This window comes from Macaca thibetana, chromosome 4 (genome assembly GCF_024542745.1).
Source record: "Macaca thibetana thibetana isolate TM-01 chromosome 4, ASM2454274v1, whole genome shotgun sequence".
NCBI lineage: Eukaryota > Metazoa > Chordata > Mammalia > Primates > Cercopithecidae > Macaca > Macaca thibetana.
Genome location: NC_065581.1, coordinates 25,820,679 through 25,831,292, shown reverse-complemented (window position 1 = coordinate 25,831,292; position 10,614 = coordinate 25,820,679). Strand labels below are relative to the sequence as shown.

The following is a 10,614-nucleotide window of genomic DNA, read 5'->3' as shown; positions in this document are numbered from 1 at the left end:
AAATTTAATAGGGCATTTATGGGGCATTTAGAAAGCCACAACATTCCTGTGAGAACAGCATTGAATACCCAGAGCCATCTTTAATAGAGAAATCTTGAGAGCACTTATGACAGCCAAGCTTTATCTCCTGGGCAGGGAGAGAGACTAAGGGTGTCTGCTTATTATGCCATGAACTTACTGGCAGATTCCCAGATTTCTGGTCCACTGGATGATTTTGACCCACACACCTTCCAACCTTCCATGAAGCTTTAAGGAAAAGGTAAAAGTAAAGTTAAAAATTAAGCTTTTAACTTTGACACAGCGATGTCAAAAGATTTGGTGAATGATTTATGGGGCTAAACTTGGTAATCCCAGAAAGTCAATATTGTGTAAAGTTGAGAGAAAAGTCTTCACAGAGGAAGAAGAAATCACTTTTTGTTCCGAATCAGGTTAGTCTCACTCTTATAAGGGGCTCATTAAATGAAATGAACAATCAGTTGATTCCCCAGAGGGCCATAAGGGGGCATTCCCTGGCAAAGATATTATTGAAAGTACTTAGCAATAGGGGAAAATTTGGGGAGGGGTGGAATATGCCCTATCTTCTGAGGCTTTTCACAAGAGAAAAAAGAACATATTTTTAGCAATCAGTGTGAGGTTCACAGGGACACAAGAAAACAGAAGTGTGTGTTGTACAGTGTATGATGCTTGTATAGCTGTGGTGTGCTGTGTCTGTAATGTGTGTGGCACACTGTGTGTGCCTGGTGCCTATGTGCCTATGGTTTGTGTGTGCATGTGGTTATGTGTGTGGTGTTTTTAGTTTGTACTTCCATTTTGCAGATGCAGTATTGTAACGTGTTTATAAGTTTGGTTTGCTATGTGTCTGGAGTGTATGTGTGCAGAACATAAGGGGAGTTTGTACCATGTGTTTATGTTGTATGTATGTATGTGATGCATACGTATGGGTGGTTTGTGTGCGCGCTTGGTGTGTATGTATATATGTATTGAAATAAACAGCAGGCCCAGAAGAGGTTCCAGTGTGTGATAATGATGGTTGGCAAATTGCTTATTCAAAAATACTTTACAAATCCAATCTCAGGACTTAGGTATCTTTGGGGCACTAGGTATCATATAATCTGATATGGTAAAATCCTGAGGTCTAAGCTGCCCAGCACATATTGGTGCTGAATTCTGATGGTAAGGGGTTGCCTGATAGGAGACGGCTCCACTCTGATTCATCCACAGTACTTCCTGCCATAAAACTTTGCAGCAGTGGCTGCTCTATCCACGGAAATTGAAGATATGGACAGTGGAAGTATTACGAATGATTAGCCTCTGCTTGAGTTGGTGGTATCAGTAAGCAGATAGTATCTTTCAGCTCTATTAAGATACAAGGGGAAAAAAGGAATTTGTTTTACCTTTTCTTACTCCTTTTCTGACATTCTTCCTTTCTTTTTGTACTGCCAAGTTTCTGACCTATAGCAATCTCCTTCTGCCTGAAAGGCTTCTTTTAATGTTCCTTGTAGAGCAGGTCTACTGGCAATGAATTCTTTCCATTTCTCACTTTGGAGGAATATTATCATGGATTTAGAAATCTGGATTGGCAGGGTTATTTGTTTGTTCTCTGCAGTTTTCAGGTCTTCCATATATTTTTAATCAACCAAAGCAATCACAAAAGTAAAATAAATATCAAGGGAAGCACATAATGGAGGTGAATGGGCACTGCTGTGATGGAGCAAGTTATCCTTGGAAGCAGTTTTAAATCAGAGAGGAGAACTGGGTAGTGTTTGGTCAGTTGCCTCTCTACATGATGCTGACATCAACGTGTTTTGCGCTCACAGTGGGTGGAGGCCAAACCCTTTAGCAAGAAGAGAAGCAACTTCAGTCGTGTATGCAAATGGATAACCAGTTGCCTCGCAAAAAAGGTAGCACTTTATTCTGTTCCATTAAATAGGCTTTCTGCTTCTTAAATATTACATCATAGATTCCATGTGGAGGAATATTTTTGTGAAATACATATGGGGTCTTAAAAATGTTCAGGAAAGAAGGTAGAAGAAACCAGTCCTACTATGGTTTCCCACCAGAAAAGCCCTAAATAAAAAGATTCTATATACTCTGGTGGCTCACACTTTATTTTCATTTTTGTACACTTGTCAGTTTATCATTTAGTGGAAAATATCAGAAAAATCTGGGCTATTTTGGTTCCATCTCCAAGAGAAGGAGAGATACATCTGTAAGAGGAAGTAAGGCAGGATGAATGTTCTTGAGTCCCTGCATTCGTGGACATCAACAGCTGAATGACAACAATAGAGGATTACTGCTATTGGCTAAGTGTTGTGTCAATGTCATAGGGGACAAAATCTCAGAAAAGGAGATGAACAATAGATTGTATACTTTTTCAACTTATGTAAAAGTTACTGTATATTAAATTTTATATTTCTTCTTGTATCAACTTTGATATTTAATTATTTTGATTGTTTAAGTTGTCCATTTAATTTGCATTCAAAGTTTATATATATATATATGTATATACTTTTTTTTCTAATATCATTCATTTCTGCCCTTATGCATTTAATTCCTTTTAGACTCTTTGGGTTTGTTCCTTTGTTCAGTTTCCAATTTTTTAAATTCTTTCTTTTTTGATAAATATATTAACAGATTCACATTTTGCTCTCTCCATGAGTTTGATATGCAGTATTCTTACTATTACTCAATCCCAAACACTTTAGAAATACCCCGGTGGTCTTCTTTTTAACTTAAAACTTGTTTAGATATAATTCATGGACTTTCTGGAGCAATGTGGAGGAGAGAAATGAGTAAAACTCAAAAGGGTACCCCTAAATGGCCAAGACAATGAGCCCTTCTCTGACGTGGTGACAGTGACTTTGCCTTTACCATGTTGAGACTTTTTTCTCTCCTGCAGGGGTGTTTACAAAGTTTCTGATGGCTTTCTAGATCCATTCACTTCCCTAAGATAATGAGTTTAGGCTGCAAATCAAAGGAAGGGTTGACTGATTATTAAATTTCTCAGGAGTATTCTTTTACCCCCTTCTATTCAGCTCTTAAGTTCATATGGCACAAATTATTTTGGCAGTCCACTGACAAGGTAAAGGGACAATGTGTTCATCCTCCATTGACCATGTAAGTCTTTGACATCTAAGTATTTTAGGAGAGGGTCTCCTAGTATATACTATCACATTGCTAGGACCTTTGTATTTGATTCTTGTTGTCCCCATATCATGGAAGGCCCAAAATTCCAAGATCAAAAGTCCACAGTGAAACATCTGACTTCAATGCTCAACTTATGTTTTGAGGCCCCCATCTTCACTAAGCCCTTGGCCTGAATATTTCATCTTTCCTCTTAGATCACCCATGCTTTTAATAAAATGTTTTATTTTAAGCATATTTTTATCTAATATTCTTATCTTTTAACAATGGAAGCTCAGGCTAGTCCAGAAAACTAGCCGACTATTTGTTGGGTACTAATGCTTTTATTCATTTAACAGTTTACCTAAAGAGTATTCCACAATTTTCGGCAGAGATTTTTCCTCAGCATTTTTATAGCTGCAAATGACTTTGGTACGGATGGATATATTATAATTTATTTAAATGGTCACTGATTTATAAACATCTAATTTGTTTACAGTCTTTTACTAGTTCAAATGATTCTATAAGAATGTTGCAAAATGATATAAAATTCAATTCGATAGGATGATATAAAATATTTATACATCTAATAAAATAGCTTCCAACATATAAAGCAAAATAGTCCTATGAAAATTATAAAGATACCAAATCCTAAATAAAATATTAACAGAACAAAACAAGTCTAAGAATTTATAAAACCATTAAAAAAGCAACCACCACACTAAGTCAGGTTTATCCTCAAAATGAAAGAGTAACTTAATGTTAGAAAATGTATACATGTCACTCCACACAAATTAATTGAAAGAGGAAAACTGTATGATTATCTCAATAGATATACAAAAATCTATTTATTTATGATGTTAATATTTATTTGTAATAAAAAACTCTTAGTTAACTATGAATGTGCAGTAGACAGAACTCCAAGATGGCCCCCAAGCTCCCTGGCCCCTGTTGTATTTTTGGGTGGAAAAATGATCACAGAGGATACAGCCCAGAGCCCAGAGCCCAGAGCCCAGCCAAGAGCCACAAGAATTATCTCCAGGCCTCATAAAAATTCCAACATTGGCCTGGCTGAACTTCAGAACCTTTATGGATCGATGACTCCTTTTCGCTTCTATTTTCCCGCCTTGGAACTGGAATGTCTATAGCTTTATCCCACGCCTGTTCCACCATTACGTGGTAAAAGTGTTAGGGGCATATAACTCTTCTCTTTAGTTTCACAAGCCCACAGAGAGAAATTGTGCCCAAGGATGGATTAATCATAGGCGCCTCTTCCACACCTGATTTAGATGATGAGAATTTGGACTGTGCTATGAGATTTTGATGAGGTTTTGAACTTGAGCTGATAAGGTAATAAAACGAAGACTTTGGGAAGCTTGAAATGGGTGAATATATTTTGCATGTGAAATGAACATGAGTCTTTAAGAGCCAGATGGTGGACTGCAGTAGGCAGAATTCTACATTTACTTTCAAGATTCCCAGTCCCTGGTGTATACACACTTTCTCCCAGTTATTTAAGCAAACATTAAGCTAGGTGCTGCTTCAAGGGGTTTTGCAGATGTCATTATGGTCCCAAATCAGTTAATCTTAAATAGGGAAATTATGCAGTTAGGAGAGATCTAATCACATGAGCCCTTTAAATCTGGTTGTACTGGTCAAAGACAGAGTAGTTAGATTCAAAGAACGAGAGAGATTCAACATAAAGTAGATTCCCATTGCTGATTTTGGAGATGGAGGGGGCCATACTGATTAATTTTGCTGTTTTTGAACTTCATAAAACTAGATTCCTGTAATATATACTGTCTGGTGTCTAGCTTCTTTAACTGAACGTATTTTTGTTGAAATTCATCCAGATTTATCCAAATTGTTGTGTATAAGTAGTTCCTTCCTTTTATTTCTGAGTAATATGCATTGTATTAAAATACCATGATATGTCCATTCTTTCCAAACATTCTGCTATTTTGAATAAAGCTGCTATAAACATTTCTGTACATGTTGTTTTGTAGACATACACCTATATTTCTCTTGGAAAAAAAAAATGCCATTTGTTGAAAAAGACTTTACTTTCCTCCAATGAATTGCATTAGTACATTTATTTTTTAAAAGTTAACCATATATACGTATCTGTTTCCAGACTCCCTACTTTCTTCCATCAATGAACTTGTTTGGCTGTACACCTACTGATTACTCTAGCTTATATCAATAAGAAATTACATTTTTTTAAATGCCATTTTTCTCCACATTGGGCATATATGAGTGTTTCAACCAGTGTATTTTTAAAATGTTGGAAAAGGAATAGTTTTCTTGACAGAAAATGTCTTTGTTGTTATGAAGGGGACTTATATCCAAGAGTAACACAGGGTGTTTATAAAAGGTCTTTTAAAAAATAGACATGAGCCAAAGAACTTTAAAGATTGGCTTAATTTTCTTGGAATTTCTAGTTGGCGTTATAATTTAAGGAGAATATGGTACTATTATATCAGTCTCACATCTTCCTATTATATAATAATTATCAAAGGTCATTAAGTACAATAAAATTTTAAATTAATATTTAGGGGTCCAAATTTCTGAATGTCCCTCATATACTTAAAGTATGCTTTTATCTCAGCTGTGTCAACAATTGAGACTTTCTGTTTTACTTTGTAGTTCCAGGTTTCTGTTCCTTTCGCTATGGATTGTCTTTCCTTGTGCACTGTTGTAATGTTATAACAACAGCACAGCGCACATGCCTGAACCTCACAATGGTAGTCATGGTGAATAGCACAGATCCACATGGTTTGCCCAACACCTCCACAAAGAAGCTCCTGGATAATATAAAGGTATATCAATAATTTTCTCCACAGTCAAATGTTTAAAAGCCTGTCTTGCTAACTAATTTGTGTAGAGATGGAATTGTATTGATATGATAATATAATTGAAAAAGAAGCTCAAGTCTTCATCTACCTTGCCAGGAGTGACCTAAATAAAATGCTCCATGATTAAAGTATGCCTCAATACTTCTGAAGGGCTCGTTGTGTAAATCCTTCTATGTGAGGGAGAATAAAACCCTAGAGTTAGGGTTTCTTTACAATCTAGAAATTTGGACAAGAGAAAAAAAAAAGGAAAGCATTTTAAACCAGAAGTGGTAGGTGAAGACACATTACGTTTTTTAAGTTTTTGACATGCAGGATATTTAAATGTTTCATTAATTTCATTTCTGGAAGATAATCAGTTGTTATCTGCCAGAAGATGTAGATGCAGGAAAAAATAAAAACAAGATAGGTAATGTCAGTAAAAAGATGGAAACTATAAAAAGAGTTAAGAAAGAAAAACTAGAAATCAAGGAAACTATATCAAAGAATGCTTTTGAGGGGCTCGTCAGTAGACTCCACACCACTGAGGACAGAATTAGTGAACATGAACATAGATCAATAGAAACTTCTGAAGTTGAAATGCAAAGAGAAAGAGAATGAAAAAAAAATTAGCAGGTCATTCCCAAATTGTAGACAGTATCAAATGGTGTAACATGTATATGACCAGAATGCTAGAGAGAATAAGAAACAAGAAATATTTTTTTTAAAAAATGGCTGAGAACTTTCCATAATTAACGACAGACATCAAACCACAGATCCAAGAAGCTCAGAGAACACCTAACAAGATAAATAGCAAAAAGAAAAACAAAGAAAAGCCACCTAGGCATACCATATTTGAATTTCAGAAGACCAAGACAAAAAGAACATTTCAATAAAACCAGAGGAAGAAAATACCTACAGAGGAACAAGTATAAGAATTACAGCAGACTTCTCATCAGAAACCATGCAAACAAGGAGAGAAAAGTGAACTTTTTAATGTGTTGAAAGAAAGAAAACCCCTGCCAACCTAGAATTCTGTATTCAATAAAATTATTGACCAAATTGAAAGACTATAAAATTTCAAGCTGTAGCTGTAACTTGAAAAAGCCTTTATTGTCTTTCAATTTTTGTCCTTCAATTTTCCCTCCATATATATGAATTTACTGTCAGCAGGCTTATCATAAAAGAAATGTTAAAAGATGGTAGATTTTAATCCAACTATATTGATAATCACTTTAAATGTGAATGTTCTAAACACACCAGTTAAAAGACAGAAATTGTTAGAATTGATAACAAATAAAGATCCTCAAATATTCTATCTACAAGAAATCCTGTTAAAATATAAAGACTCAGATAGGTTAGAAGTAAAGGGATGAAGAAAGATGTAAACTATGCAACCATGAGAACACAAATAAAAAGAAAACTGAAGTAGCTATATTAATTTTAGACAAAGCAGAGTTTATAGCAATGAAGATAACCAGAGATAAAGAGGGCATTACCCAATGATAAAAAGAGTGAATTCTCCAAAAACAAATGATTCTAAACATGATCCCTAACAACAAATGATCCCTAACAACAGAGCAGCAAAATATAGGAGGCAAAAACTGAGAACTCAAAGGAAGAATAGAAAAATACACACTTGGTAACTGTTTTCTATTCGTTAAATCTGTTCTTTGCTAATTTTTTTTTTGTTCACATTTTGCCTTCTCTGGGTTTAACTGAGCATTTTATATGATTGAATTTTATCTCCCCTCTTGATATATCATTTATACTTGAAAAAAAAACTGTTTTAATAGCTTCCATAGGTTTTATAATATACATTTGTAACAATATAAATCTACACCCAAATAACACTACACTATTTCACGTATCATGAAGGCATCTTGTAACAGAATATTTCCAATTCCTCTCTCCCATCTCCGTGACTACTGTTATTCATTTTATGTATCTATATGTTATAAACACTCAAAACATTCCTTCAACAAAAGTTATCTTTTAGATCAATTCAAAATAAAATATTTTCCACTTTCATTTATTCTTTTCTAATGGTCTTACTTCTTAAATGTAAATCCACATTTTTTAGCTATATCACTTTTCTTCTGCCTGAAGAATTTCTTTTAACATTTTTGTGTGTTGTGCTTTTGTTGTTGCATATAAGAAATCTTCACATAACCCAAGGTCAAAAAATTTTCTATGTTTTAGAAGTTTTATAATTTTTCATTTTACAGTTAAATCTGTGATTTATTTTGAATTACTTTTTGTATATGTTGCATTAAAGATTTTTTTTTTACATGTGGATATACAATTTTTTTCCAGCCCAATTTGTTGAGAAATCTTTTCTTTCTCCATTGAATTACCTCTGAATGTTCATTGAAAATTAGTAGTTGGAGGTGTAACACTACGTACTGGAATTTTAAGACTTACACAGTTATAGTAATAAAGACAGCATAGAATTAGTGTAAAGACAGAAAATAAATCAATGAAATATAACAGAGAGACTGACACACATATGAACAACGGATTTTTTAAGATATGCAAAAGAACAAACATAAAACTGGACTTCATCAGAATTTAAAATACTGTTAAGATAATGAAAAAACAAGCCAGTGACAGGGGCACATGTTTGCAAATCATATCTTATAAAGAACTTCTATCAACACCCAATTAAAAAACACAACCCAATACAAAAAATGGGAAAAAGATGTGAACAGCTATCTCACCAGTGGGGATACACAGAGGAAAAATACTCACATGAAAAGATGCTCTATATCGTTTGACATTGGAGACAAACATCAACTACAAAGATAAATTACTGCACACTGATTCAAATGGTTAAAATTGTAATGATTGCAAATACAAAATGTGTGCAGGAATGTGGAGGAACTAGAACTCTCCTACAGTCCTGATGGGAATGAAATGTGGTGCAACCACTTTGGAATACATTTTGCCATTTCATAAAAAAATTAAGCATACACCTACCATATGAGACAGTCATTCCACTGTTAGTTATTTACTGAAGAGAAATAAAAACATATGTCCAATCAGAGACTTATACATAAATGTTCTATAAACATTTTTGTCTAGCTTTATTTCAATAGCCAAAAAACTGGAAATAACCTAAATGTCCATTAGTAGGTGAATTAATGAACAAACTATGGCACATCCATAAAATATAGTACTACTTAGCAGTATAAATAGAATGAACTACTGACATAAAGAACAACATAGATAAAACTTAAGATAATTATGCCAAGTGAAATTAGCTAGACAATAAAAAAGAGTACATACGACAGGACTCTCTTAATATAAAACTTCTAGGTGGTGATAGCTTCACAAGTATATATATAGATACAGTTTATTATGTCAATTATCTATTTTATATAAAATCTATTTTATATAAAGTCTATTTTATATAAAATTGTTTTGAGTTGTATTCTTAAATATTTATGGTATTCCAGTGCTTTGGTTTAAATACTGAGAACCTCATATTCTAGAGAAATGGCTACTCATGGGAGTTGTATTTTGGAGACTTCACTATGGCTTTAAAAGAGGAAGGAGCTCTTGAGCTATGGAGCTTGAAAGATTTCTCTAGCACATGCATCAGCCTGCCACCCCATGAAACCTTTTGCCCTCCCATGAAATCTCCTGTCACAATTCAGTTTACTGCTACATAAGGTACTACATTTAAAAATGAAGAAATAGAATATATAATTATTCTAAATAGAAAAACACACCAGAAAATTATTCCACAAAGCAGATCTAAGTTGTAGTCTAACATTACAAAATAACCTAAAAATTAGTAAAACAAGAACTCAAAGTAGACATGGCCAGACCACAAGAGGCTATGCTTGAAGAGCAGATGAATGAAAAAAGGAAATTGACAGGAAAGGATTATGGAAAAGTCAGAAAGAACATTTTAGAAAAAAAGATGAAATAACAAGAAAAACAAGGAAGAACAGACACACACAGATATTTTACCACAGTAAGAAACACTGATTATAGAAAAGAAGATGAAAAAGAAGGTAGATGAGGAATATTCTGTAGTCAGTCTTCCCTCTTCCATCAAAGTCAAGGAGACTGTGTCATTATTCTTTTTAAAGTGTACCAACCTGACAGAAATTCTACCATAACTTTAAAGTATATATTCTTTTATTACTAATGGTATTACACATTTGTATATTTCTGTGACCTATGGTTATTGTTCATTTCCATTTTGTTCTCTTATAAATTATCTAGTGATACCCTTGATACATTTTCCTTACTTAGGTATTATACATCTCTTATTCATTTATATGACCCATACAAATGTGTATATATATTTATTTCTAAGATTTACATAGAGTCATTTATACATTTATATGTGGAGTACTTTGTTCAATGGCAACTAGTTAATGCATTGATTAGAAAAATATAAACTGAGGATTTATCTTTCTGGTGTGAGTAGTTTCAGTCTGAGCTCAAGGGATTTAAACCAATTCTGGTGAACTTTTTTTATTTTCTACATTCTGCTGTGGAGAGTGATGGCTTTAAGCCATAAGAAAAACTATCCAAGATTTTAAGTGATCTGTTCACATGCACAGGGAGAGTTGAACAAATGCCTGCTGGCCCACCTGATATGGGTAAGGGTGAGTATTGACTTCCTTGGTGCTTCCTGTGATTA

The 10,614-nt window shown here is 33.9% G+C and overlaps 1 protein-coding gene across 7 annotated transcripts in view; it reads left to right on the top strand.

Annotated features, from left to right (window-relative positions):
• Nucleotides 1-307: 307 nt before the first annotated feature.
• Nucleotides 308-10,614, top strand: part of SLC17A1 (solute carrier family 17 member 1) — a 63,250-nt gene continuing 52,943 nt past the window's right edge. For 6 of the 7 annotated variants that reach the window (XM_050788224.1, XM_050788227.1, XM_050788225.1 and 3 more), the window contains exons 1-2: nucleotides 308-428; nucleotides 5,770-5,942. In XM_050788224.1, the coding sequence (XP_050644181.1) occupies nucleotides 323-428; nucleotides 5,770-5,942 (279 nt within the window). In that variant the 5' untranslated portion in view covers nucleotides 308-322. Of the gene's footprint in view, nucleotides 429-1,817; nucleotides 1,902-5,769; nucleotides 5,943-10,614 lie in introns of all 7 variants that reach the window. The other variant, XM_050788230.1, reaches the window with a different exon arrangement.